The sequence below is a fragment of the Chamaea fasciata genome, unplaced genomic scaffold (genome assembly GCF_029207755.1).
Source record: "Chamaea fasciata isolate MVZ Bird 193981 ecotype frontalis unplaced genomic scaffold, bChaFas1.0.hap1 SCAF_1, whole genome shotgun sequence".
NCBI lineage: Eukaryota > Metazoa > Chordata > Aves > Passeriformes > Sylviidae > Chamaea > Chamaea fasciata.
Genome location: NW_027094086.1, coordinates 124,134,599 through 124,159,298, shown reverse-complemented (window position 1 = coordinate 124,159,298; position 24,700 = coordinate 124,134,599). Strand labels below are relative to the sequence as shown.

At 35.9% G+C, this 24,700-nt stretch overlaps 1 protein-coding gene across 3 annotated transcripts in view; it reads right to left on the bottom strand.

Moving 5' to 3' along the window:
- The window catches only part of CRPPA (CDP-L-ribitol pyrophosphorylase A), a 111,313-nt gene that overhangs the window by 73,737 nt on the left and 12,876 nt on the right, over nt 1–24,700 (bottom strand). For all 3 annotated transcript variants that reach the window (XM_066196433.1, XM_066196451.1, XM_066196443.1), the window contains exon 3: nt 12,504–12,653. In XM_066196433.1, coding sequence (XP_066052530.1) covers nt 12,504–12,653 — 150 coding nt within the window. The remainder of the gene's footprint in view (nt 1–12,503; nt 12,654–24,700) is intronic.

The window sequence follows — 24,700 nt, the reverse complement described above, 5'->3', positions numbered from 1 at the left end:
GGACTTCATTGGCATTACAGATCTGAATTGCAATACTCATACCTACAGACATCCTAGAAAAAACCCATAGCTGTCATTTTTATATTATTTAAATCAGTAAATTCTGTCATTTTAGTTTGTCAGCCAACTCAGAAAAGTACTTTAAATGTTAAAGTTCTTTTCTAGTTTTTTAGCTTGAGTTACAAACAAAATGGACACAAGAACATAGAGTAAGTTAAAATGAAAGGGGTTTCAAAAAACCACTTCGGAACATTTTCAAATTAAGCAGAAATTTAAATAAACAGGATACAAAAAAGGTCAACAAAAAGATAAAGGAATAGGGAACTCTATCTCCAAAATACATAAGAGTGCAATGATCCCTCAATTTAAGAAGTACAGAGATAAAGTACCAGTAAAACCAGAAATGAATGGCCTAGTAACTTTCAATTCCAAATATTTATTACAAAAATGTTTCCTCCTTTCATCTTGTTTTTAAGGAAAATTTTCTGGTAGAACACAAACTATTTTCCACTAACATGAATAACACACAGATTTAAAAAACCTATATTTTTTTTATTTTTACTTCAGAATGGAAGAGAAAATTTCAGAAATAAATTTAAGTGAGCAAGTATTTACTTTGAAATAAAATTAAGTAACATTTTTAAATATATGGGTAATTAATGCAACTAGGACAAAACTAAGCAATTCCAACTTTTTAGCAAGGTATTAATCACAGATAATTAGTAGGGAGTAGAGAAGTTCCATAAATGGGCTAAGGCATCTTGAGAGTATTACTTGCTTCAAGGGATGAAATATGACACAAAGCAAAGTAATAATTAAAAACATATTTCACTAACACTTGTATATCATGACATTTACCACTCTAATTATCTGTAATTGTTTCAACCTAAACATATTGTCAGAGTGTACTGTTCTCCAAGTCTGATATGCTGATGCCAGAGGAGAACAATGAAATGAAGTAGCAGCACAAGGCTAGCTGATTATATATCATCTCATGCTAAATATCTTCATGAGAAATTTTAAATCTGTATTTAAAATGCAGAATTCAAAAGCTTCTATATTGCCCTAAGAAATTCAGTTAACAAATTAAGCATTTTGAGACAGCACCTATAAAAAAGTCCTACATGTCAGGCACAGCATCACCAGCCAGTCAAGGGCAGGGATTGTCCCGCTCTGCTCTGCACTGGGGCGGCCTCACCTCCAGTGCTGGGGGCAGTGTTAGGGCACCTCAATATAAGAAAGACACTAAACTATCAAAGAGTGTCCAAAGGAGGGCAATAAAGATGCTGAAGGGCCTTGAGGGGAAGCCACACTAGGAGCAGCTGAAGTCACTTGGTCTGTTCAGCCCGGAGAAGAGGAAACTGAAGGGAGTTACATTGCAGTTACAGATTCCTTACATGAGGAAGAAGAGGGGCAGACACTGATCTCTTCTCTTTGCTGATCAGTGACAGGACCTGAGGGAATGGACCTGATCAGTGATAGGACCTGAAGTTGTATCAGTGGAGGTTTAGGTTGGATATTAGGAACCAGTTCTTCATCCAGAGGAAAGAGTAGGCTCCTCAAGGAAGTGATCCAGCACAAAGCCCGGCAGAGTTCAAGATACATTTGGACAATGCTCTCAGCTGGTGGGACTACTGGGGATGTCCTCTGCAGGGCCAGGAGCTGGATTCAGTGATCCTTATGGTCCTTTCCAACTCAGGATATTCTATGATTCTACAAAAATTACAGAATATTTGTGAAGAAAATTCTTACTGACCCAGGTATATAACCATTCTAATCCTAAGTCTTCTGTATATAATTCAGTGTACATCTAGATTCAATTTACAATACAAAAATCTATTTAAAACTCTTGATGTTTCTAAAGCCCCTTTATTACTGAAAGCCTTTCTAACATAAGTTTGACAGCGTACAATTAACTGAACTTGACATGCACACATAGTTTTGTGAAACAATAGACATAGTTTAAGTTTCAGACCACAGATTTGAAATTATGGATACAGCTCGGAATATTGGCACAAAACATCCACAAAAGAAAGAAAACATAATAGTTTAGCTCTTTAAATGACAGTAAAGGAAATATGTTACTTAAAAATGCTTTTGTAGTGTTGAATATTCAAAGGCATTCTAATAGGTAGTTTTGGGGACTCTGTTTTGTCGGTGGGGGTTTTTTTTGTTTGTTTTCTAAGAGTGGATGTTTGAATAAAGTGTTAGGAGTGGAATGAGATACAGATTTTAGCATTACACAAAGTCTTCTTCCTCTTCCCCCGAAATTATTTTGAAAACATTTTGAAAAATACTACTACTTCCTAAAATGCAAGGTGTATTGTTGTTCCTTGTATGTAAACACAGAATAAGAGGTTAGAGAAAACAGCAGCTATGCAACCTCTCCCTCCCTGGTATTTACTAATAGTACATATGCTTACTTGCTTCCAATGCAACACTGTGAACAATATTTATTTTATCTTTATACAGGAACTGGTGACCATACAACAGAACCAGCACAGATAAAAAAAAAAAACATTTTTAATGGTTCAATACAGCTCTGTTATTTTCTTATCTTTTCATCATTCCTTAGTTTATAATGACACAAAATAATATTCTTTTATGCATAAACTGAAAGAAATTTTTCAGATATGCTCGTCTACACAGGTATCTTTTAACCTGTGAAGAACCAGCATTTACACTTCTTTAACCCTTGACTGTGTAATCTTTAGCACTTTCTCCACTGTCAGCAGCGTCTCCATTTTATTGTCCAATGTAAATCCATTCAGTAACAATATCAGAACACTTGCACTTAAAATGCATAACTAATCAACAATAGCAGAGCTTTAAGATTTTTCCAGATCCTGGCAAATCAAGTTTCCACTGCTGAAGTGCCAGAGTTCATCATGAACATCTATCATCAGGAACATTTTATTGAGTAAAGAAGTAGACACAAGTTGTCACTGAACTTGAATTAGCCTATTTTTATCACATTTTAAAAAAGATTTTTTTTGCCATGCTCATTACCACTGAAACAAAAAAAAAAAAAAAAAAAAAAGAAAAAAAAAAAAAAAAAAAAAAAAAAAAAAAAAAAAAGCTGAATCCAACAGTGGATTTGCAGCAAGCACTCAGCCTACATTAATATGCCACAGCTAAATGAGAGACAGCAGAAGCAGCAAACAGAATGGGGAAACCTGAATGAGGAAACACCGAGATCAATGTAAAACCAGATTATCTCATCTCTGAAACTATTTTTACCATAGTTAATTATTAAAACTGTTGTGACATACATCCAGATGCAGTGGTAGTGAAGAGAACAAAGATACAGCAATTTAGTCTCTAACAGAATTATGCAAGCCTGTTTTCATACAGACCTGTATCTATATCCCAACACCCTTCAATGCAGTAACTGCAAAAGTCTTTCCGTACATGCCATGATTTCCTGGCAATCTACCATTAGATCCCTGAAGGCTTCCTGATTGCTCATTGGGATATTTTGGTACTCACATTGTTTCCAAGTACACTAAATACCCATACTTTAATTACAACATGAAGAAATAAGAAAATGGTAATATTCTATGTGACAAGAGTAGCAGTCAAAACACTGTGTTAGGACTTATTGTTTATACTTTTTAAATTATCTTGCAAATTGGAAAAATACTTGGGAAAGAGTTATTTGGACAAGACAAAGACAAGAAAAATCTTGCCCTAATGTAGAAAGCGCAGATTATTTAGGTTATTCTAAGAAAATTTGAAAAAGTAATTGTTCACATTCTCCCAATAAAGAGATTTCTAAATACATCATGTAACAAAATTAAGAAATCAACAGATAATTTAATCAAGGTTGGAAGCAGAGGTGAGCCAAATTCAGGCCAAGCTAGAAAGCATTTTTAAATTTAAGTTTTTTTAACAGGTAAGATTATTCACTCTTGGAAGAATTTACTCCAGGAAAATAACCTCTTGAATTATGCAGGATCATAAATGGTCCTTTTCCTTGCCTTTCAATACACCAAACTGTCAATAACAAGTGACCAAAACCTCCAGCTTCACTACTTTGTCTTCTTTGTTACTATCTCAGAACAAGCAACAGATGACAATTTAGGTGGGTGGTTTCCCATATGTGGGATACCAGGATCCTCACAGTACTCAGCATTTTCTGAGCCTGTGCCAAACAGGTGATTCTCATGGATACAGGACACTTACCAGGTAAATCCAGTAACACAACAGCATTCTCATAATCCAACCTAACTTCCAACTTGAATATTTGTATTGAGTCTCCTAAACATACACCTTCCAGACTATATCTGAAGACAAAATGCCTTTTCACTGCCATAGAGATGCCAAATTTCATCCATGGAGTGGAAGCTTAGCACCACTGCAGCAAACAGTTCCAAGAGCTAAGATGTGAATTTGCAAAGTTCTTTGAGATGCTACAGGATGAAGTGACATAAAATGGAAGCAATTATCCCATTAGTAAAAACTCTTTTTTTTTTCTTGTGCAAGGCATCAGAATCTCTCCAAACATTCTTGTGGCAGAATTTAATTAGGGCAAGGTGGGGATTCAGACAATATCCTGGCTCTACCATTGTGCCAAAGAACTAATCAAGTACAGAGCTATCTAAACTAGCACAGTTTTCTCCAGACCACCAATCTAGCTTCACTTTTTGAACAAAAGAAAGCACTACTGAAAACATTTCTTTTACCATATTTACCCTGAAAAGTATTCTTCAGAATAGGGTAGGCTTTACGCATAAGAAAAATTATTTATTCCTCCATGCTCCGCATGGCAAAGCTTTCAGGGTAAAAAGATGCCAGGTGAAATAACAGATCTCTTTGGAAAATACCTGAGCTACAACCTGCTGACTATACAAATTAGGATATTCATTTAGGTGAGGTTGACAACCCCACAGTTAAACAACAGTCTGCATGGATCAGTCTGACAATGAACGGAGAAAGGCGGAACCTCTGCAAAACTGCATTATTAAAAAATTAGCACAACATCAATTTTGCATCCAAACAAGAAAAAGATTACCAGCTTTCAGCATGCAATAAATGGAGCAGAACTCAGGTTCTACTGAAGTTCCAAATATATATTTTTTTAAAAATGTGACTAAAACAAGTCATAAAATCAAAGCTGAAATGGACCACAACAATGAAAGGGTGCTTAATAATGTGAAATTTCTCTTGTAAGAAAGAACAGGTATTCTAACATTTAGTACGCAGATTTCCCTGTCAAACCATCATATCTAAAATCCTAATGACCTATGAACAAACCAGAAAGGCTTCCTTCTGTAGGTTATTTCATATGCTTAGATTGCACTTTGAAAAAGTCACAAATATTTGCCGTATTCATGCAAGTAGTACACAGATAATTAAAATTAGGGCTAGGAATTTCAAAAAAGTATTCAGCTGAGTATCCAGCTTACTTGGACCAACCAAGTAGGTAATTACACTAAAACTGTAATTACCTGTTCTATAGGCAGATGGAAGAATGCTGGTCTCCATACAAAGAAGAACATTGGTTTGTAGTACTGTCTTCAAACAAATCATTCTAAAAGATTAGTATTAGTCTAGCCAGCTCTTGCCTAATTCACAAATCACTTCTTGATTCAGTATTTCAGCATATCTTCAATGAGAAGGAAGGAAACCTATAGACAAACTGGAATGCAGGTTTAGGACAAGTACAATAATGATGTCACATGACATATAAGACCTGAACATAGAACTATAATCTACAAAAATAAAGTGGGTGACCAGAGCCTGGAGATGTGGAAAAGGAAGTGGACCTACACACACATGGAGCACCCAGAAAATGCAAAATACATTTGAGTAAGAACAAGGTTAAATGATCGTCCTTAAACACAATATACTTAATAAAAGATTCCTGATTTTTTTAAAAAAAAGACAAAGGTCAAGAAACAAACCAGTACAAGTTATGCTAAAATGTATATATTTTATGCACTATTTGTCATATGTTTAAAACAATGGTGATCTCTTTTTAAGTGCTTTTACACTACAAAAATGAACAGTTTTGACCCATATCACTAATTCATGATGGAACAGAATCAGACAAAAAAAATTATCCCCAAGAGAATGTTTACAGGAGATAAAATGTTAAGTCGGTCAACCTTGGTGACAACTTACATGCCTTGATATACACAAAGCTTCATGTTTGGTGAATGTTAAAAATAAAGGTTGAGGTGTCTTGAAGATTCAAGTCTCTTTAGTCTTGGCAAGGGGATGAGCAGTGGTTTTTTTCAGGATTCCAGCACTGGAATTAAATGCCCAAATTTTGTCTCACTTATATCTTAATCCTTCAGTCCTTTTTCTGAATCTGACCCTTTCTTCCAAAGTTGCCAAGGTTTTAGTCAACAATTTGTCTACTACCGTTCATCTAATCGCTTGTTGCTCCTGGCAGTAATAATTTGACAGACATTGATGTTTTTAACAAAGAATGAAGCCACAGGAAAATCCTCAAATCAGTCTAGACATTTTGCCTCGAAGGACTTTGCCTGACCTATGCCAAAATATTGCTAAACTCCTACAGCTGACTCCACTTCCCTGCTACAGAGGATACTAAAATGCTTTGCACATGTTTGAAAAAGAATCTCAGTAATGTTGTGCCCTTTCAAAAAGTACTTTAGAAGTTTACAAAATCCACATGGAATACCCTCCCTATTATTTACATACAGAAAAGACAATACTTAGACCAAATACTTTTACAATGGCCCTAACAATAGCCAACTTCCTTTCTTACTCTGGCAAAATCTTCCCTGAACATTTCCAGGATTTTGTTAGAGGAGAACCATTTTAGGATTTCCTTTTCTTCTTCTAATGACCAGGTTGGACAGTTTGCAGAGTATCCCTTCTCCCCATCTCCACCCAATCTGTGGACATTTCGCAATGATTTTTTGGGGGAGTGGAAGAACATCTGCCTCCCAGAATTCAGCATCAAAGTATGTGCATGATTCTCTCTGACACTCTATTGTTTTGCATCTTGTCATTACTATGTTTATATATAGCCATTCCCTCCTATGCAAGCAGATGCTGCAATGGCCCATAAGTAAACGTAATTGCTTAGTATTCAAAGACTGGTTAATGTTGGCTATTAAAAGATACACTAATTTAATGTAGTCCCAAAAAGTACTAATCTCTACACATTTTCCATACAGATTAGATAGAATCCCTAAAATCAGACTGATCTGTGTGGATATCTGTAAGGAAGTTATAGACATGAATCAGAGAAATGTCTCTAAACATGTTGAAGCTCATTCTCCTTCAATGAGTATTCCTGCTTCCTGTTGCCCTTTTTTTTTTTTTAACTTCAGCCTCACTGTTCTGATTAGCTAAATATAAACTCCCATACTCTGCAAAAGGTCTACTATCAACAGATGAGTGAACTAACTATATATGTAATACAAACACCCATCCTCCCCAAAAAACTGTGCAGTTCTTGCAGTAAATTTCCACAGGTACAGCAGATCTTGAGGAAAATTGTAAGATAATGGACAAATAATCAGCAGGGAAAAAAGTGTATCTTTTTTTTTTTTTAATAAGATTCTTAAAAAGCTATGCTTTAATTTTGAAGTAGTGATCAGACTTTGCCACACCACACACATAGGAAGGATTCCTGCAGAATCTAACATGTCCAGCTCTTTTTTCGGCTGTTTGTAGCTATTCCCTTTCACAGGTTTCTCAGCTTCCCTGGACTGGTGGCACTGGTGAGCAATTCTCTGGTATTCCCCACATTCATGCTGACTACTCCTTAATCATTGTATCATCTTACCAGGGCTGTTTGTTTGCATATCTGACATAGAAGCTGGTCAGAATCTTCTACCTACCACTCCTCTTCTGCTTCCGTTTTTGGTTGTTTCTCTTCCAGATCATGAAAAGGTAAAGCCTTCTAAATGTTTCTAAATGATACCTTTCCTGCTTTAGCAGATACATTTCAAGTGTTCAATGCTTTGAGTATTTCACCCTTTATATATTGTGGTTGTATTGCTTTGTACAGAACACATGACATGACACAACAAGATGCTTTGTGTTAAAGACAAAAAAACCTTTGAGATCTTTGTGCATTTCATACTATGTCAAAAACAAGTACTACAGAAAACAGTCCCAGCCTACTCTGATTAAAGGAAAACAGTCTACCTGACTTCCTGATACTCTAATTCTTTTAGAAGGTACTGCTCCAGGGAACACTTGACTTTTGGTAAGTGAAGTCTTTCCCCCACCTCCTCCCAGGCTTGCAGGATCATACTTCACATTTGTTCCTATTTAAATTAAGAAGTGGAACAGAAACATGAAACTACCTTAAGCAAAAATGAACAAGTCTGGTCTAAGGAATCTATTCCTTATTTGCTATCTGTAGAAAGTGTGGATCTTCAATTAACACTTAAGACTTTTCTGATTTTCCTTGGAATTATTAAAAATAGAAAAGAAACACATATTTTTAAAGATCATGAATTTGTTATTAACATAACAAAATAAAAATAATTTTTAAAAATTCAATAGGCTGATTTTGTCCCAGGTAGTTCAGAACTGAAGTAAATCATGGATTCTGCCATTTTGTTAAAACTTTTCCAGAGGTTTTACTTGTTATTAGAGATTTGCTTTTTTGATTTTAAGGTTTTTAATTTATCCATTTACTGTGGTTCATTACATCGTGCAGGAAATGAGAACTCACGAATTAGGACGTACCAGAACACAGAGTTGCAATGCAACGTCACATTTATCCCCTTAACAAATCTATACGTCCTTTTACCTAAAATCCCAAAGAAAAACCCTGGCTAACATAAAGCCTCCCACCTGCAGGACTCACATACGCTGTAAATACAGTTCTTTCTCCCCTTGCTGTTCTTTGCATTGGTCACTTGTCCACCCTGAACTAGATACACATCATACAAACAGAAGTTGTAAACATTTATTAAAAAGTTGTAACTTTTATAAATTTTATAAATGTTAGAAACTGTGTAAATTTGAAAGTTAATAGTTATGAAGTCAGAAGTCTTGACATCATAACAGTAAAATCAGCAAGTAATATATTTCCGAACAAAGATATGTTTGGAATATGTGTTTTAGGCAACAGGGAAGATATAAGACTGAAAATTAAATCCATCACAATGAAATGCAGGTGAACAACCTGGCTGAATTCCTCAAAATCTCTCCTGGATTTTTGGCGCCAAATGTAAAGGGGATTCCCTGTAGTACACATATATTTTAAGATAATATTTCAATCAATCATTGGTATTTGTACATAAAATTAATTAGGAGGAGTTTCAATGGAGCCTGTATTTTTCCACAAATCATTACAATCCTTTTTTAATTTGAGCAAGAAATGGAAAACGTTTTCTAAGGAAATTACTTAATTTGGTAAAGATCATACAAATATATTTTTTCATATTTTAACAGTGTTAATACCTTATTCCATTCTAGTTCTAGATAAATTTAAAACAGCAATAAAAGGAGAAGGACCTCTAGTCTGCTCTGCCCAGATTGCTACCATACAAGACGAGACAAAAAAGACTGCAGATAGCAAACCTGTATGGGTCAGATTACTGACCTTTAACTGAATTTCACAACTTTGTGGTCAATATATTCAGAGACCTTACATTAACAAACATATCTGGAAGTAAACAGTCTAAACCTATCTACTCACATCAGATGGTGTATTTAAATAGAGATGGAGTTTAAAAGCAGTATTCCACATTACCTGCAGTGTCACTGAAAAGCCTGAGTTAATTGAAGCACTAATTTAAATGGACAGTTTCCTTCCAAGGAATGCATGTTTGACCGTTGTTTTTCCCCACACTGTTCTTGCATAAAGGTCACAACTGTATAAAATACACAGGCATGGGATCATGATTCCAGGCGGAGTCCGCCAAAACGAATTCCATTCCCAGCCTTGTGAATTACTTGCAACATGAGTAACAAAACTATTTTCTCTTCTTTGTTCAACTGTACAATGATAATTACCTTCACCAGGCTGTGGGATTGATTGTGGATATCTTAATATTCAGGAAGCATCATAAGCTGCATCCATTCCTACAAAAATTTGTCCTACAGTAGCTTGACTAGGTTTTCCAGGACAACGATTATCTGTCATTTTTGTTTGTATAGTTCCCAGAACAATAGGGTCTTAATCCTTGACTTGGACAGCTAGACACCATTGAAACATAAATAATTAGGAAACAATATGAGTTGAGAGATTTTAGCAAAGTGTTACACTTCCCAAGGGTCCAGGCACAGAGCATTAAAATGACCACAATTTAGCCAAAGCAAAGGAAACTGGGGACAAGAAACCATAGCCTTGGTTGCTTCTAACAACTTTGGTGGCTTGTTCTTGAAAGAGCAGGGATACAAAAAAGAAGACTGATGGAATGCATATGTGAAAAAAAATTCTATTCAGAGGAGCACAGGAACTGCAAATATAGTTGTCTTTTGAGTGAGGAATTTAGGGCAAGAGCTTTTTATGTATTTGCCACTTCTACCGTATTTGCAAATTATAAGCAAACGCAGTAGAGAAAGTACTGGGTTGTTTGGGGCATGGGGGGAAGGTGGTTGCAAGAAACAGCACATAAACATGCAATTTGCCAAAAGAGACACGCATGAAAAAGGGTTGTATAGCCAACGGTAGCAGTTGTCTCATGAGATGTGTTCTTCTGCACATAGAGGCTGCATTTCTTACGAGTTTACCCACTACATTCAAGGTAGAATCTCAGAAGTATCAGCTGTGTGTCATATACTAAGAACAACCCCCTACATCCTATCAGAAGCAAAAAGGTTGAAGCCAGTCCACATCACTTGAGTGGCTCTCCATTTTGGATAGTCCTTCATCTTCAGCATCTAATATCTTCAAGTATCAAGCACTAAGGGTATGACACGGAATTTGTGCCAACATTTTTAAGGAAAACAATTACTGAACAATTAAGTAACAGCTTCCTCATTGCCTGTCCTCACATTTTTCTGTTGTTAGTGACTTCTAAGCTTTGTACTCTCTGAAAGTGAGTATCAGAAATTTGGGCTAGTTTAGAATTGAAAGACTGATGGGGAGGCATGACTGTCAGCATTAACATGAAAAATAATTCCTTCCAAGTGACAAATGAAGAAATGCTCTGCTTCCAGTCAGTCTGGAAGATACCTGGAGGACAGGCAATTTCCACAAGGTGATGAATGAAAAGGAAGTAGAATGTTAAGGCAAAAGGCTGGAATGTTTCCAGTAAACTGTGAATGCAGGGTGGGGCAAATAAAAGCAGTCTTCAGGGCAAATTAAGGCAAAAGAGTCAGGGTTTAATACATTACCCACAACTTTAACTTTCCTGAATAAGGTTAATTTCAAAGCAATATATTAGGAAAAAAAATGAAAAATTACAAGAAAGACAAGTAAACGTTATTTTCAGCCACTAATTGAAGAATAAATAATACACATGCAACAAGAAACAAAATAAATATTTTTGTGGATGTAGCAAGCTATACTATCTCAGTATTTTTGAACAGCCTGTATCCCACTAAATTACTATAAAATGTCATTATTACACTGTGCTTTCAAAGCCCTTTGATATTCTCAGTCAACAATACATTCTTTATATAGACACCTAATTTTAAATATATAAACCCACTCATTTAAGTAATTTATTCAATGCACAATACAAATTAAAGCAAATTTATCTTTCCAGCCATTTAGACCCATCACCCCCTCTTGTATCTGAAAGTTAACTAAGCAAAAATTAGAATAAATTAGAATGCTAAAAGATTCAGAAGTAATATACATACAGTTTGATGTGATCTGAAAGAGGTGCTGAAGCTCTATTCTTGAAAGATGAGAAATAAAGTCACCTTTTTTTTTTCTTTTTGTAATAGACGTACTGTATTAAATTCATGCATTAAAAATTGTGTGTATAAAACTATACAGTGGGATGTAAAAACCCCGGACTCCTGGAAACAATCCGAGGGCGTCTCCTTACATTCCACAGTCTTTTTTAGTCCAAAGGTGTTACCTCAACATCTGCAGGAAAGATAACTGGGAAACGGCCCATTAATCATGGGCTGACCACATTTTCACAGCTAATCAGAGGATTCGATATCAATCTGGGCAGAGATCAGCAGGAACCTTCCAATAGAAGATTCAGAGACTTTACATTCAGGCTTCTTTTCAATTCCTCAGGAAACTCTTTCAAACATCCCTCGCAGGATAACGGACATTTCAAGGATTGTATTATTTGCATGATGTCATGTTCTTTGGGCGAATCCGTGTTTTTGCCTCAGGGTAGAAAAATGGAATAAAACACCTACCCTGAGACCCCAAATTTGTGGGCAGCACTCTGGAGAAGCACCCTTTGCTGCTCCCGGATTGTCCACCCAGCATTCGATCGACGTTGTCTGAGTTTATCGTGGCATTTTCCGAAATTGATTTTCAAATTTGTTAAATACATCTTTGATTTTTGGAATTGGCTCTGATCATTTATAACACTTTTTAACTAAAGTAAATGGAAAAAAGGTCTTAGAAAGTCTTAATGTCTTACCTGTTGGTATGCTTCATAGATTATATCAAACAAGAAAGCCTGAGGCATTTCACTCGCTCTGTACCTGGCACGTTCCAGTGAGTGGTCCAAGCAGCCATCAGCAGCAGAGGCAATAACAGTAGAAACTAAAGGACGGATTGCTCCTGCTGCCTGTGGAAAAAAACACAATGAGAGACCTAAATGTTATCAATATTCATTTATATCACAAAGCTTTAGTCCAAAATGCTTGAAAATTATTTTCTTCCTTCTTTATCTTTTCTATTTCTCATAATCCATAAGTCATACTACTTGGTATGAGACTTTCGAGATTAATTAGCAATGGAAGATTGTATAAGAACGCTTCAAGGGACAATTTACCAAAACAAAAAGAAATCTTAAGTCCTTCATAAAAACCTACTGCAAATACATGTACGTATCTGAGATGGTCATTCTTTAGACTTTCTTCTCTAAACCTAGCAGGCGGTTTCTGTGAGGACAGTTCTACAGCTATTCAGATATCAAACAGCAGCAGACACACCTGACAAGTCTTGACAATCCACAGCACTTATTGCTTTCACAGATCTCAGCTTGATCTAAACAGAACTGATCAGAACTAAGCTACAAGAAAAGTGTCAGAAAATTCAGCTTGTTCCTCTGTGTTCAGTTCACCCTGTGAAATACCAAGTAACCACATTTACCAGTGAAATCAGAGGGAACACAGCATATACATCTGAAAGTACTCAATATCCAGCAGCACTGTGCTGCAGAACAGATATTTAAATGCCTGTATTTCAGTTTCAGTTTTGCTTAGTTTTGAAACTAATTAAACATATACCTTTGATACTTTCATCAATATATAGTATTAAACATCAGTGGCATCTCTGAAATAGAACCCTTCTACATGGCTTTAGGCATTTTGATATCAGAACGTTACCCACACTTCTTCAGTAATTTATGCTCATGTGCTTTGGATGTAGCTTAAACCAATTGGGAGAAGAGGGGTCCATACAATAATGAAGAAAAGAATGCAATGGCAGAACATTGCTTACCAAGTCACAGGGCAAAAAGCATGCTCCCCATCAATGCTAAACACTGAGAACAGCACCTTCACGGTGTACTGCTCATTATCAATTTTTAAGACTATTAAAAAGAATAATTGATGCTGTTTCAAAATATGTGGAATTATCCAACATTTTAAAGCAGTATACCTAGAAAATCATTCCCAGTGACACTTTTTACGGCAGCCACATATTTTCTGAGGTTTATTGAATTTTGACACAGAAAAAAAATAGGTCCCTTATCACATATGAGCAATTTTACTTATCTCCCTTGGCAAATCTTGCCCTAATACATGAGTCCTGTCCACCCTTAGAAGATTTCTGACCTCAGATAATCATAAAATGGTAGAAGAAGACAAGAAAGGCTTTGCCCTCTCAGAAGAGAAAGAACAAGTTCTCTTCCCTCCCCCTTTTACACTATTAAACAATAAAACAAAGGTGAATGCAGTTAGCGTGTTGAGCACTTTATGAGCTCTAAACTACAGTTTCTCAGTTCCATTTTTTACAGAATGAATACAGAGATGTGAACCAATTTCTCACACCCAAAGAGTTCTGATATGCATGACCAACCAGGGCAGGGTGAAGGACGAGAAAAAATTCAAAAGATACATGTGAGAAGAGAAATATCTGAACTACTTTCTCAAAATCTGAAAACCACTTTTTTTTCTAATACATGGAAAGAGATATCTGCACAAAAGCTACATGGAGCAAAATAATATCATCCAAAGGCAAAATGTAGTACAGAAAGATCAGTAAAAATTATGCAATCACATAAGAACTGTCTGTAAAGAATCTCAAGAAGTCATCTAGGCCACCTTTCTGCCCTAGGCAGGATAAATTTTATTTCTGTAATAAAAAAGACAAACTGAGAAAACTAAACACCACTATAATTTTAGTAATATGTCCGTGTATTAAATGAGGTGTAAATTTAACAGATGTACTTAGAGCAAAAGCCGTGCATAGCAGAAGAAGAGAGACTAAAATATCTGCAACTTGTCCCCTCTCTATTTCCTCTGATCCAAGGACATGGATTATTACATCTATATCCCAGTTGCTGGGCATTTGGACTATGTCATTTTGCTCTGCTATTATATTTTAATTGATCACACACATACACACATAAAATTATAGAATTAGAAGGTCATGGGAAAAGAGAGAGAGCAGCATGCTACCCATAGTTTTTCTGTAATTAGCTATATATTTGATTTTTTTCTTTTTTCTGGAACAGTTACCATTCCAGAAAGCCATTTATCAAAAGAAGGTTCCTTAGGCTGATCCAATATTTTATTACAGTTTTTAACAATCCTGTCATGTTACATTTTCAGCATAAAACAGGCTGGAAGAATACAATGTGACTTGCGTAACCAAATCTCACAAGTGAAACATGCACTCTGAGAAACAAAAAACCAAACTGCAATTCTAAATAAAATTGAATACTCAGAATTATGTTTTTAAAAGAACTCTGAAACACATTGTTTTCTTGCCATCTGGTTTATTGCACAATAAAAATTATGAATATCTGTATTGGTATCTTTGTGACAATACTGAACCACAACTCCCGCTCTGCTGAGGCCTAGCTCTTCCAAACAATTCAGAAAGACCTAATTTCTACTGAATCCAAATGCAACATTTTTTTAAAACTCTGCAATTAACTTCTCAAGTAATTGAAGGCTTCATGGCACTGAACATTTAACAAGTGCACTTTTTAAGCAACTACAATTTTCTTTTACAATATCCCATAACTAAGTCCAGCGTGGCAGGCTGAGTTTTTCCCCTCTCTTCCTGCCACTTCAACAAGAAGATTTTTTTTCTGCAGCAGGTCCATTCAAACTATACCTGACACTGATTGAAAACATGAAATTTAATACAAATAATAAGATTCATGCCTGACTTCCGATAATGCAAAGGAGAGAAATTCGGTGTATGCAGAAACAGGATAATAAGCAGTCATTTGAGTTCAAAAGAAAGCCCCAGCTTTTGCTCCAGAAAAGGAGGACTCAGTCTGTGACTGAAAGCAGAATGGAGAGCTCTGGTACTTAGTAAAGCCAAGAAGTTTCAACTACTCAGAAAACCTTCATATGATAAAGAGCTGCAGTCCAAAAGCACCAAGAGCTGAGGCTGAGCCTGCTTGCCAAGGTGCAGCACTGAGTCAATACTTTAAAATGCTGAGACAAGATACAGAAACTGATTGTCTGTTTCGCTCACTACTGGCTCACTTTCCACAGGACCTTTCTCTGTCTCACAAACAAACATGGGCTCTCTCAACCAGATGATGTGGCCCAACACAGGGCTGCATTTACCACCGCAGTGACACATGAACTACATTAATTCCTAAGGCCACTTTCACACTGCGTGAAACTGGGACCAAGCACGGGAAAACACTGGCCTGTGGCCCTGCACTGTTTTCATATGGCGCAAGTGACTTGAGTCCCAAACACAGGAAACTTTGCATCTGCAGTACTGCTGGCAACATCCCTGAGCTGGTATAAGCCAACAGACCTGCCAAACCCATGCTGGCTTACACAGACCTCACCACACATGCTTCTGCTTCCAAAACTGGCTCATTGTATCTCCATTCATGGTCTAGGCATAACATTTGGCATGTAAAATCAAAAGGATTGAGCTGTGAGTTTTGTCTTATATACAGGCCAAAGAGAGGCACACTTTTAAGATGTACGGCTTTTTCTGCAGTACTTCTTTCTGGTTAGCACAAACCTCCCCCCTACTCTGAAAAGCACAAAGCCTTTCTGAATTCCACCTGGCAGCCTTGCAATGAACCGAAAGAACAGACACTTTTTCATTCAGACACTTCAATATTAGGGTATAGTAGAGACAATAATACAATAAGGTAGTATCGTAGCTAAAGGGATTTTTGTCCCTGATAATTGTGGTGTGCAAGTGAAGAACACAATCAGCTAGTCCACATCTATTCAGTTACAACAACAAGCATTTTAACCTTTGCAAGGGATTTCCATGTTGGTTTTTGTGGTCATAAATCAGTAAGAAAAATTATTCCCATATTAGTAAAAGTGAGTATATACTGAGTTACAGGTATTTTAATTTTATTTGTTCTAAATTGAGAAGCATTGACTTGCCATTTATGTCAGGAATGCACAAATATTTGGCCCAGCTCTCAGGAGAGGTTCAGACATGAACTTAAAAGTGAATAAAACAAAGAAAACCTGTCCTCATTAAAATTATAAGTACTTGCTAATATCACTGTAGTTCTAAAAATCCTTTTTGCACTTTGAATTACCATAGCACAAAATACAAATCCTGTGAGTCTAAAGCAAGTGCCTAGGTCTTATACTGACATTTCCCTACTCAAGAGTACTTGTCTCCCAATTTCTAATGATTTTGAGCCAGACCTCAAATAGGTTTGCTTTCAAAATCATACAGAAAATGCATCATACACCCTTCCTGAATGTGAAGTGGATATTCAACAGATAGTTAAACCAAATTTCTTTAAATGTCCACTTCACAGCCTTCGAGTCACTCTACTTCAAACACAGTCAAGCACTAACCTTGGCACGTCCAGGAAATGCTTTTCTTTCCCCCATTTTTGCATATTTTGTTAAATAAATCAGCTGAAGTATCCATATGAGTGACCAAGCTCTTAAAATACTGCTTCATAGGAAAACAGACATTGAAACAAGTACCACTAACTGGTTAGTTTTCTTTTGCAGACAAAATATTGGAAGAAAAACCAACCTCCTCATCTATGACTTCCTTAAAACAATGCTAAGATGTCCTAAGAATGTTCCTGCCACTGCAGGGGAAGTGACAGACTCCTGTCACTCAGAAGAAAGCTCATCCATTGATCTGGTGAAACTGAACCCACTTCCAGATGCTTTTAGAAACAACAGGTGTCTTTTATGACCCATTTTAAACTGCATAAAACAAAAACATTTACAAAAAGGTTCTAAGTCTTGTATTCATTTTTTTGCGTAACTGCCTAGACCACAACATGCATTCAAGAATTAAAGATTCAGTGGTGACTGAAAAAAAAGGTAGAAAATTAAATGCCTGAGGAAGGTCAGCATAACAAGGTATCACAGGTGTTTTCAGTATATCCAAGGTGTACTAACCCACCTTTTCACTAAACAGTAACCTGTTGTTCTCAGTTTATCATACCTCCACCGTAACTAGAAGTTGTTTGGATGTGTGGGTTCAGTGAGTCCATAACCGGGGTGAGCTTTAAGATCAGGCAACACGATCAGCTCACGGACTGCTGAACGCAAAAGGTAATAATGGCATCTTTTATTACAAAATGAAATATGAATTTTTAGATCACAAAAGCCAACATGTAGCATAACAACATGGCCAACATAATGCAGTATAGCTTACTTTTACAGAAAATTCATAAAGAATTAAAATCCTCATTTAATTTTTAATAAGGTAATATTAGGTAGTAAAATCCTAACAGAACCCAATAAAATTTTCATAAAGATTAGGGAGGGAGATGGAGCTTTTATCACAAGCAAGAAATTATCCCGCTTACAGATATCCAAAACACAGTGCAGCATTCACTCGTGACCAACACTCCCCACCTACAGCACAACACACCAAGAACAAATTACCAAAGAGCTAAAAGCTCCAAAAGAGCATGAAAACCAATATACATCACTGATTTGGTCATTTTGGGCAGCCAATGTTGAAACAGAAAAATGCTAAATAGCTGCAAATCTCAACAAGTTGAATGACAGGGACTGGGAAGAAAAAAAGTTGTAGTGGCACAAAATCCTTACAAAAAATGTCAGAACTACAATTCCTTTTGTTTTAGAACTGTGTGGTAACAAGCTCAGACAACCACAGATCCTCCAGGCTGGCCTACCAAAAAAAAAAGTATGCTATGTCTTTGGCATACTTACCTTGTCCCCAGTAAGCCCCAAGTATTAATGCAGACCCAAAAAGTCCACTCAAACCGCCGGTCTGGAATCCTAAACTTCAAGTGAGTAGGAATGACAGCCTAAAACTTTACAGAGTCTAGTCATAAATGAGCAAAGCCTTCCATCTCTCTAACATGAATTCTTTTCACTTTTTAACTACACCAAAATACTTTTCTTCTCCATTCATAGCCTGTCTGCCCTGAAATTCATTTTCCCTATGCTATCTTCTCAGCCGTCTAGTAGCATGAGGTAAGTGTATATTTTATGCCTTACTTATTTAGTATTTTAATCATCCCAACTAACAATACAATGTTTTGATACCACTTAGGAACAGGCCTGATAAGAGACATAGAAAAACAAGCCTTTGAGTGCTAAATTGAAAAGAATGTTCCCATTCTTAAGCTTTCAACATTCGTATTTAGAAATTTTTATTCTTTATTCAGACTTGTTTTCAATTCTGACAAGCAAAATAGAACTGAAGCAAGACTCACAAATAATTTAGTCACCCTGCCTTAGAAAAAATAAACTTGGCTTGTATAAATACACTGAAAATAGAAGTACATTAGAAATACATTTTCATCATTTCAAAGCAGCTAACTTCTTTGAAACTGTATGCTGGAGATGGTGGGGCTTGTCACACTTAGTAGGACAACTCTATCCATCTTGGAACACCATTAAAGTCATTTTTATAATTGTGACCTTGGTAAACATACAAGTAATTTTATCTTGCTTTTCCATGAAGATGAGGATTGCATTAGGACACTAGTGAACTATGTAACAATAACAATCAATGTTCATTTAGACAAGCTAGGTATCTAACAGTTTACAAATATGTCCTGGAATGGTTTTTGTTGGGTGAAAGACTATTTGTATGTTTCCAAACACTACCATCTCATAAGGATTTCAGTCTAAATTAGGTCTGGCTATGAACCAGCAAAAGAAGCTCAGAATAACTTTGATTAATTCCTTCTCATTTTATTCCATGAAACTGTTTCCACATGTTACTACAGGGAAAGTATTCTTTTACACAGATCAAACTACTTTCCAGGAAGGGCATCCACAGCCATCTACAGTATGAAAAAAAAACAGAAATAAACACAGTATCTCTGATGCATGAAACAGGTAAAAACCTGCATTTCTGTTCAGACACTTGCATTCAACCTAATTGTATCTACAGTAATCAACCTACTTCAGCCACACTCAGTAATTACCATCTAAGTTAGAAGAATTGTATCTACTGAAAGATTTCTTATTTCAAATTTATCAAACAGAACCTTCAAAGCAAAATTCAAAAACTTAATTATCAGATTAAAATATTTCACATATTTAAGAAGATATTCTTTTCAGACTTCTTCTATATCTAACAAAATAAAGGCATATAACTGTTTTTGTAAAATAAAACAATTAGAGAATTACTTCTAATGCACATTGAAGGCATAGCGTTAAAATACCATATCTTAACCTTATCTTCTTATGTTTCTTTTTTTTTCTTTTTTTTTCTTTTCATTTTCTGTATTTTGTATCCAGCTCCTATCTAGGACTACTTTCTTTTTTTCTAGAACCAAAAATCTTAATCTATGAGAAGTTTTTTGATTCCAGTGCAGAAGTTGAAGAATTAGGGTATTTCCTCCTCCAATCTACAGAAATCCTACCAAAACCAACTCTATTTCAATGGACAAGATGGGGGCAGAAACAAAGTCATGACACAAACCAGAAGCCACCACGCCTATACAGAAGTGCAGTTGAAAACAACAATTCAATTATGAGAGCAAAGTTTTCTAAACCTAGGTGTGAACACTTGTTCAAGCCCAAACTAGTCAAGCTTCCAAACCGAACTAATACAAGCCTGCACATAGTCCTCAGAGTTCATAACCTCATTCTGCACCCAGAACCCACCTACTTTCTGGATAGCAAGGCAAGGCAGCAGTTTGGTTGCATGGTTTCAACTCAAACCTGTAACCATCTGTCCCCATAACTCATTCTGTAAATGTCGTATCCAAAAGACCCTCCAAACCAGCTGCACACTTCTCTTGGAAGGACCAGATACAGCATGGAGTCAGTCAGGACTACAGGACAAGCAAGATGACTCAGTAAAGAACAGCACACCACAATAAAGGTAGAGGTACTCTCATTAGCATGCAGAAACGTAAATTTGAGTCCAGGGCACAGCATACTTTCACCCACACTCACACCCAGACTCTCCCATGTAGCACAGACATAACTTATGTGACTGTGCTGTGGTGGAGCCAGGATTCCTTCTACCTATTCCATCTACTGACAAACAAGCACAATCTGCAACATGGGCTGTGTATCCATTAGAAATTAAGTCTGAAGAAAAAGGATTACCTTCTGTCTGCAAGGGTATCTTCTGCCTGTATATTCCTTAACAAAAACAATAATTCTTAAATTACCTGATTTTGATATTTGTTGGGGAAAAAAACCAAAAAACAAAATTCATAATCCTTATGGCTATGGCATGTTTGATTCTCATTAGAGCACTAGAATTTCTTTTATGTAAGCAGTATCACCAGCCAGTGCAATTTCAGCTACCTAGACACATTTGCACTGGCAGCTTTTAATTGCCCAAGGACAGAACTGGTTAAAATGTTAAACAAGCCCACTCTTACATAGATATTAAACCTAATCACCAGCTAGACAAAAAGAAGGTTAATTAGAACACATGTACAGAGTTTTGAACACCAGGAAAAAAAGGCTTGTATGCTAAACTTCACCTAATTTCCTTAAAGTCTGTTTACCCAGCTGGCTAGAAGCAACAGTCAAACTCACTAAAATTGGGCACATGTTAATCTTAAACCAACACCAGGAAGGAAGAAGTTATAATTGTGTTTATTCCTAGCTGAAAGAACGGGGATGTTTAATCAGAAATTTAATACACACTTTGATCCAATGTTAATGAGCTGACACTGTGTTGTACATTGAAATTACTTCAAAGACATAGGATGCCTTAAACAAATGTAATGTATATTTATGACACTGTTTAAGAAAAAGAAAACATTTCTTCTAATGAGGTCACCTTATCAGAATATACCATCTGAGTGACTGGGGATAGCACATGTACATCAACACATGTCAGAGCCCCAATTAGCTAGAGCAAACTAAAGAAGATAACAGCAACTGTTGCTCAAAAATTAAGACTGCACATGTTCTTTTTTACTTTACATAATTTCTGTTCTTTTTTAAATATTACTTTGGTCTTATCAACCACGTGCTAAATTCTAAATGTTATTCTGGGGAACAAATAAGATTTCTCAGAGAAAATAGAAAAGATTCCCCTCAAAAAGACAGAATAATAGGAGTACATAAATGAAAAAAATACATAGAGATGTTTAAAGTAAAGGAAAGAAGCAGAACTGGATGTATCACAGGCTGCAATTTTTCAACACACACCACAGAAAACAAGCTCAAAAATGTACCGTAAGTGGAAAAAAAGCAAAACCAAGTACACATGCACTAAGGAAAAGAGTGGTACTGCAAACAATGATACAACACTTACGTGAACATTTGATTTCATATCAAAATTGTATTTAAAAAAAAAAAACAGACTGTAAGTAAGTTGTAAGAACGTCATTTATTTTGTTCTTGTATCCTGAATTACTGACATAAATTTTTAAAACAACAAAGCATAAAATTATGAAAGTTCAAAGGATTAAACCAATATATACATTTTTAATGTGTCATAGAAATTTTATAGAACTTCTTCTAGTGCATTCTTTATCTGTGCATTCCTTGTAAGAATTCAAAAATGCTCAAGGAAGTTAGTGTTTTCCATAGATACAACAGTACATTACATAAAATATATTTTGTCATATTATTAACCAAAATAATATGACATAATACCTTAGTCAATATATTTAACTTTTTTTTTTGTCACAGTGCAGTTACTGGAGACATTTAACAACATGCTCTCATTTAACAAGATTTTTTTCCCTTCTAGATACATTTTTTTAAAATATTTTAATGTTTGGTATAGGGTCTGTATAATGCTACTAAAGGTCAATATCAAGTATATGATACACACCATACATGGCATCCCACACCTAAGGAGCAGCACGTGCTGGTGCAGAGTTTCAAGACTTTCTTATGACCTATTTATTCTTTTCAGCTGTCAGCAATAGTTGTACATTATACACAATTACAATGGATTCTATAAGATGTATAATTCCATCTAAGCAATTCAAATATTTCAAAGCAAATCGCATGGCCAGTAACCCACCATCAGTTTTCAATATTTTTTAAAGCATTTTAAATCATACTTACAGCTTTACATTTTGGCATTCATTCAACATAACTGACAATAAGATGAGCTACCAGAACTTTCGTGTTCTAACTCGTGCTATACCGCAAATCTAGGTTGCAAAATTTAAACAAAACCTCTGCTCTAAAAATTAATGAAGCATGGAAACAATAATTTTTGCCACTAAAGTTAAAAGATTATTTTACTTTGATTGCATAGTATTACCTTGCACTAACAAGTAATGAAGCACAACTTACAGTCAGCAGGACATCTTTCATACCCCAAATACTGATTTACATTGCAAAAAGCTATCAGTGAGTGTGTACTCTGCCACAAAGGATTTTGCATATTACAGTAAATCAATAGAAGGATAAGTTAGCACTTGTATTCAGTGGAGCAGAAACCTTGATGCAACTGCCACAGGAGTTAAAATTGTTTTTAGGCAGTGTATACTTTAAGAAGAATAGTTTTCCTCTAGACAGCATGCATCATTACAAAATCAACATCATGATGGGAAGGCTACTGATCCACTGCATATCATTTAACACATGATTTGCATCATTTCATGAGGAAGAAAAAAAAATCTCAACGTGGTGTAGGAAGACTCTTGCACAATTTAAACAACCAAATGCAAAAGTGCAATGTTTAATTAATAACTCTTTTCCCACGCGTACAGTCCTGAGCAACCAAACCCCACGGGCACTAGATATTGTGGTCACACAGCGCCCCAAGCAACTCTGCACTTGCTTCTCAAATATCTTTGCCTCATGAACTTGCTCAGCTGCTTCTCTCAGAACTGCTTTTGCTTCTCTTTTTAGGAAACCTCGGACTCAAGTTTCTTTCCCTTACAGTCCGTTAAATTCAAAATTTCAAGTCACCCCTTTATACAGGCTTCATCTAACACTTTCTGTTATCAAGGGCCTTGTAAAATGGATCATTACACCTTACCATGACAGTTTGGCTCACATAGTGACTTTAATACATGTATTTGTGGATTTGATACCTCACAAATTCTCTCCTATATGCTCCCAGGCTCCTCAAGGCAGTTTTAGTTCTTTCTGTACTACAGCCCACTTACTTCTTGGAAACAGGAGGATAAGCACAGAACCTGTCCAGCAAACTATCACAGCATATGAAACAGGCCAGGTTAGCTTTCAGAAGCTCCACCTAACCTGCAGGGCTGGTGTTGTCCTTGCCACAACCACCCGGATTACAAACTCAGCCAAAACACAGCCGAGAACATTTCTGCTTGAAAACTCAGCTAATCTTTCTTTCCAATGCAATATTTGGTGAAAAGGAGTAAAATTTACATGCCTAATCCTTAGTCAGAGAGGTATGGCTAAGAACCTCTTCCAGATCTTGCCATGTAGGAGTTGCTAGAATGATCCAAGGCCTTTATTCAGCTTCTTGTGCATGCTGGACAAGATTTCTTTTATTTTATGGAACTACTCTTTAAACCTTTTATCTACTGCAGGAAGGAGAAATCTGAGTGCTAAATCAACTTATCTTTGATAAAGGCTGCTTCCTTTCTCAAATGTAATAATATAGATTTTAACTAGCCTCAAATAAACAGGCCCATATATGTAATTTCTCTAAATTTAAAGGAGTACATTTTATAGACATTACATAAAAATGACCCCAACCACCACTTAGATACAGAAAACTATGCTCAAAATTTATTTTCAGAATAAACTAACCCTATCTAAAAAAAAATAAAAAATAAAAAATAAAAAAAATAAAAAAAAATGTGTGTAGACTTCCAGAAACAAAAAAGTGGTGGATTAAGCTACTTTTTAAAAATACTAGTTGTATTAGTACTAGGCTGGTTCTGTTAGTACAACACACAAATGGTGCCAAGGAAAAAGGGACATTATAATTTAAGTTTCTGTCTATGATTTATGTATTTCATTTGGATGAGTTGCATCCTTTGTAATAAATACAGCGAATCATCTAAGGCACTTAAATTGAGACTGGGAAATGACAGAGCTGTTTTTCCCCTTACCAATGCCCTCCCAC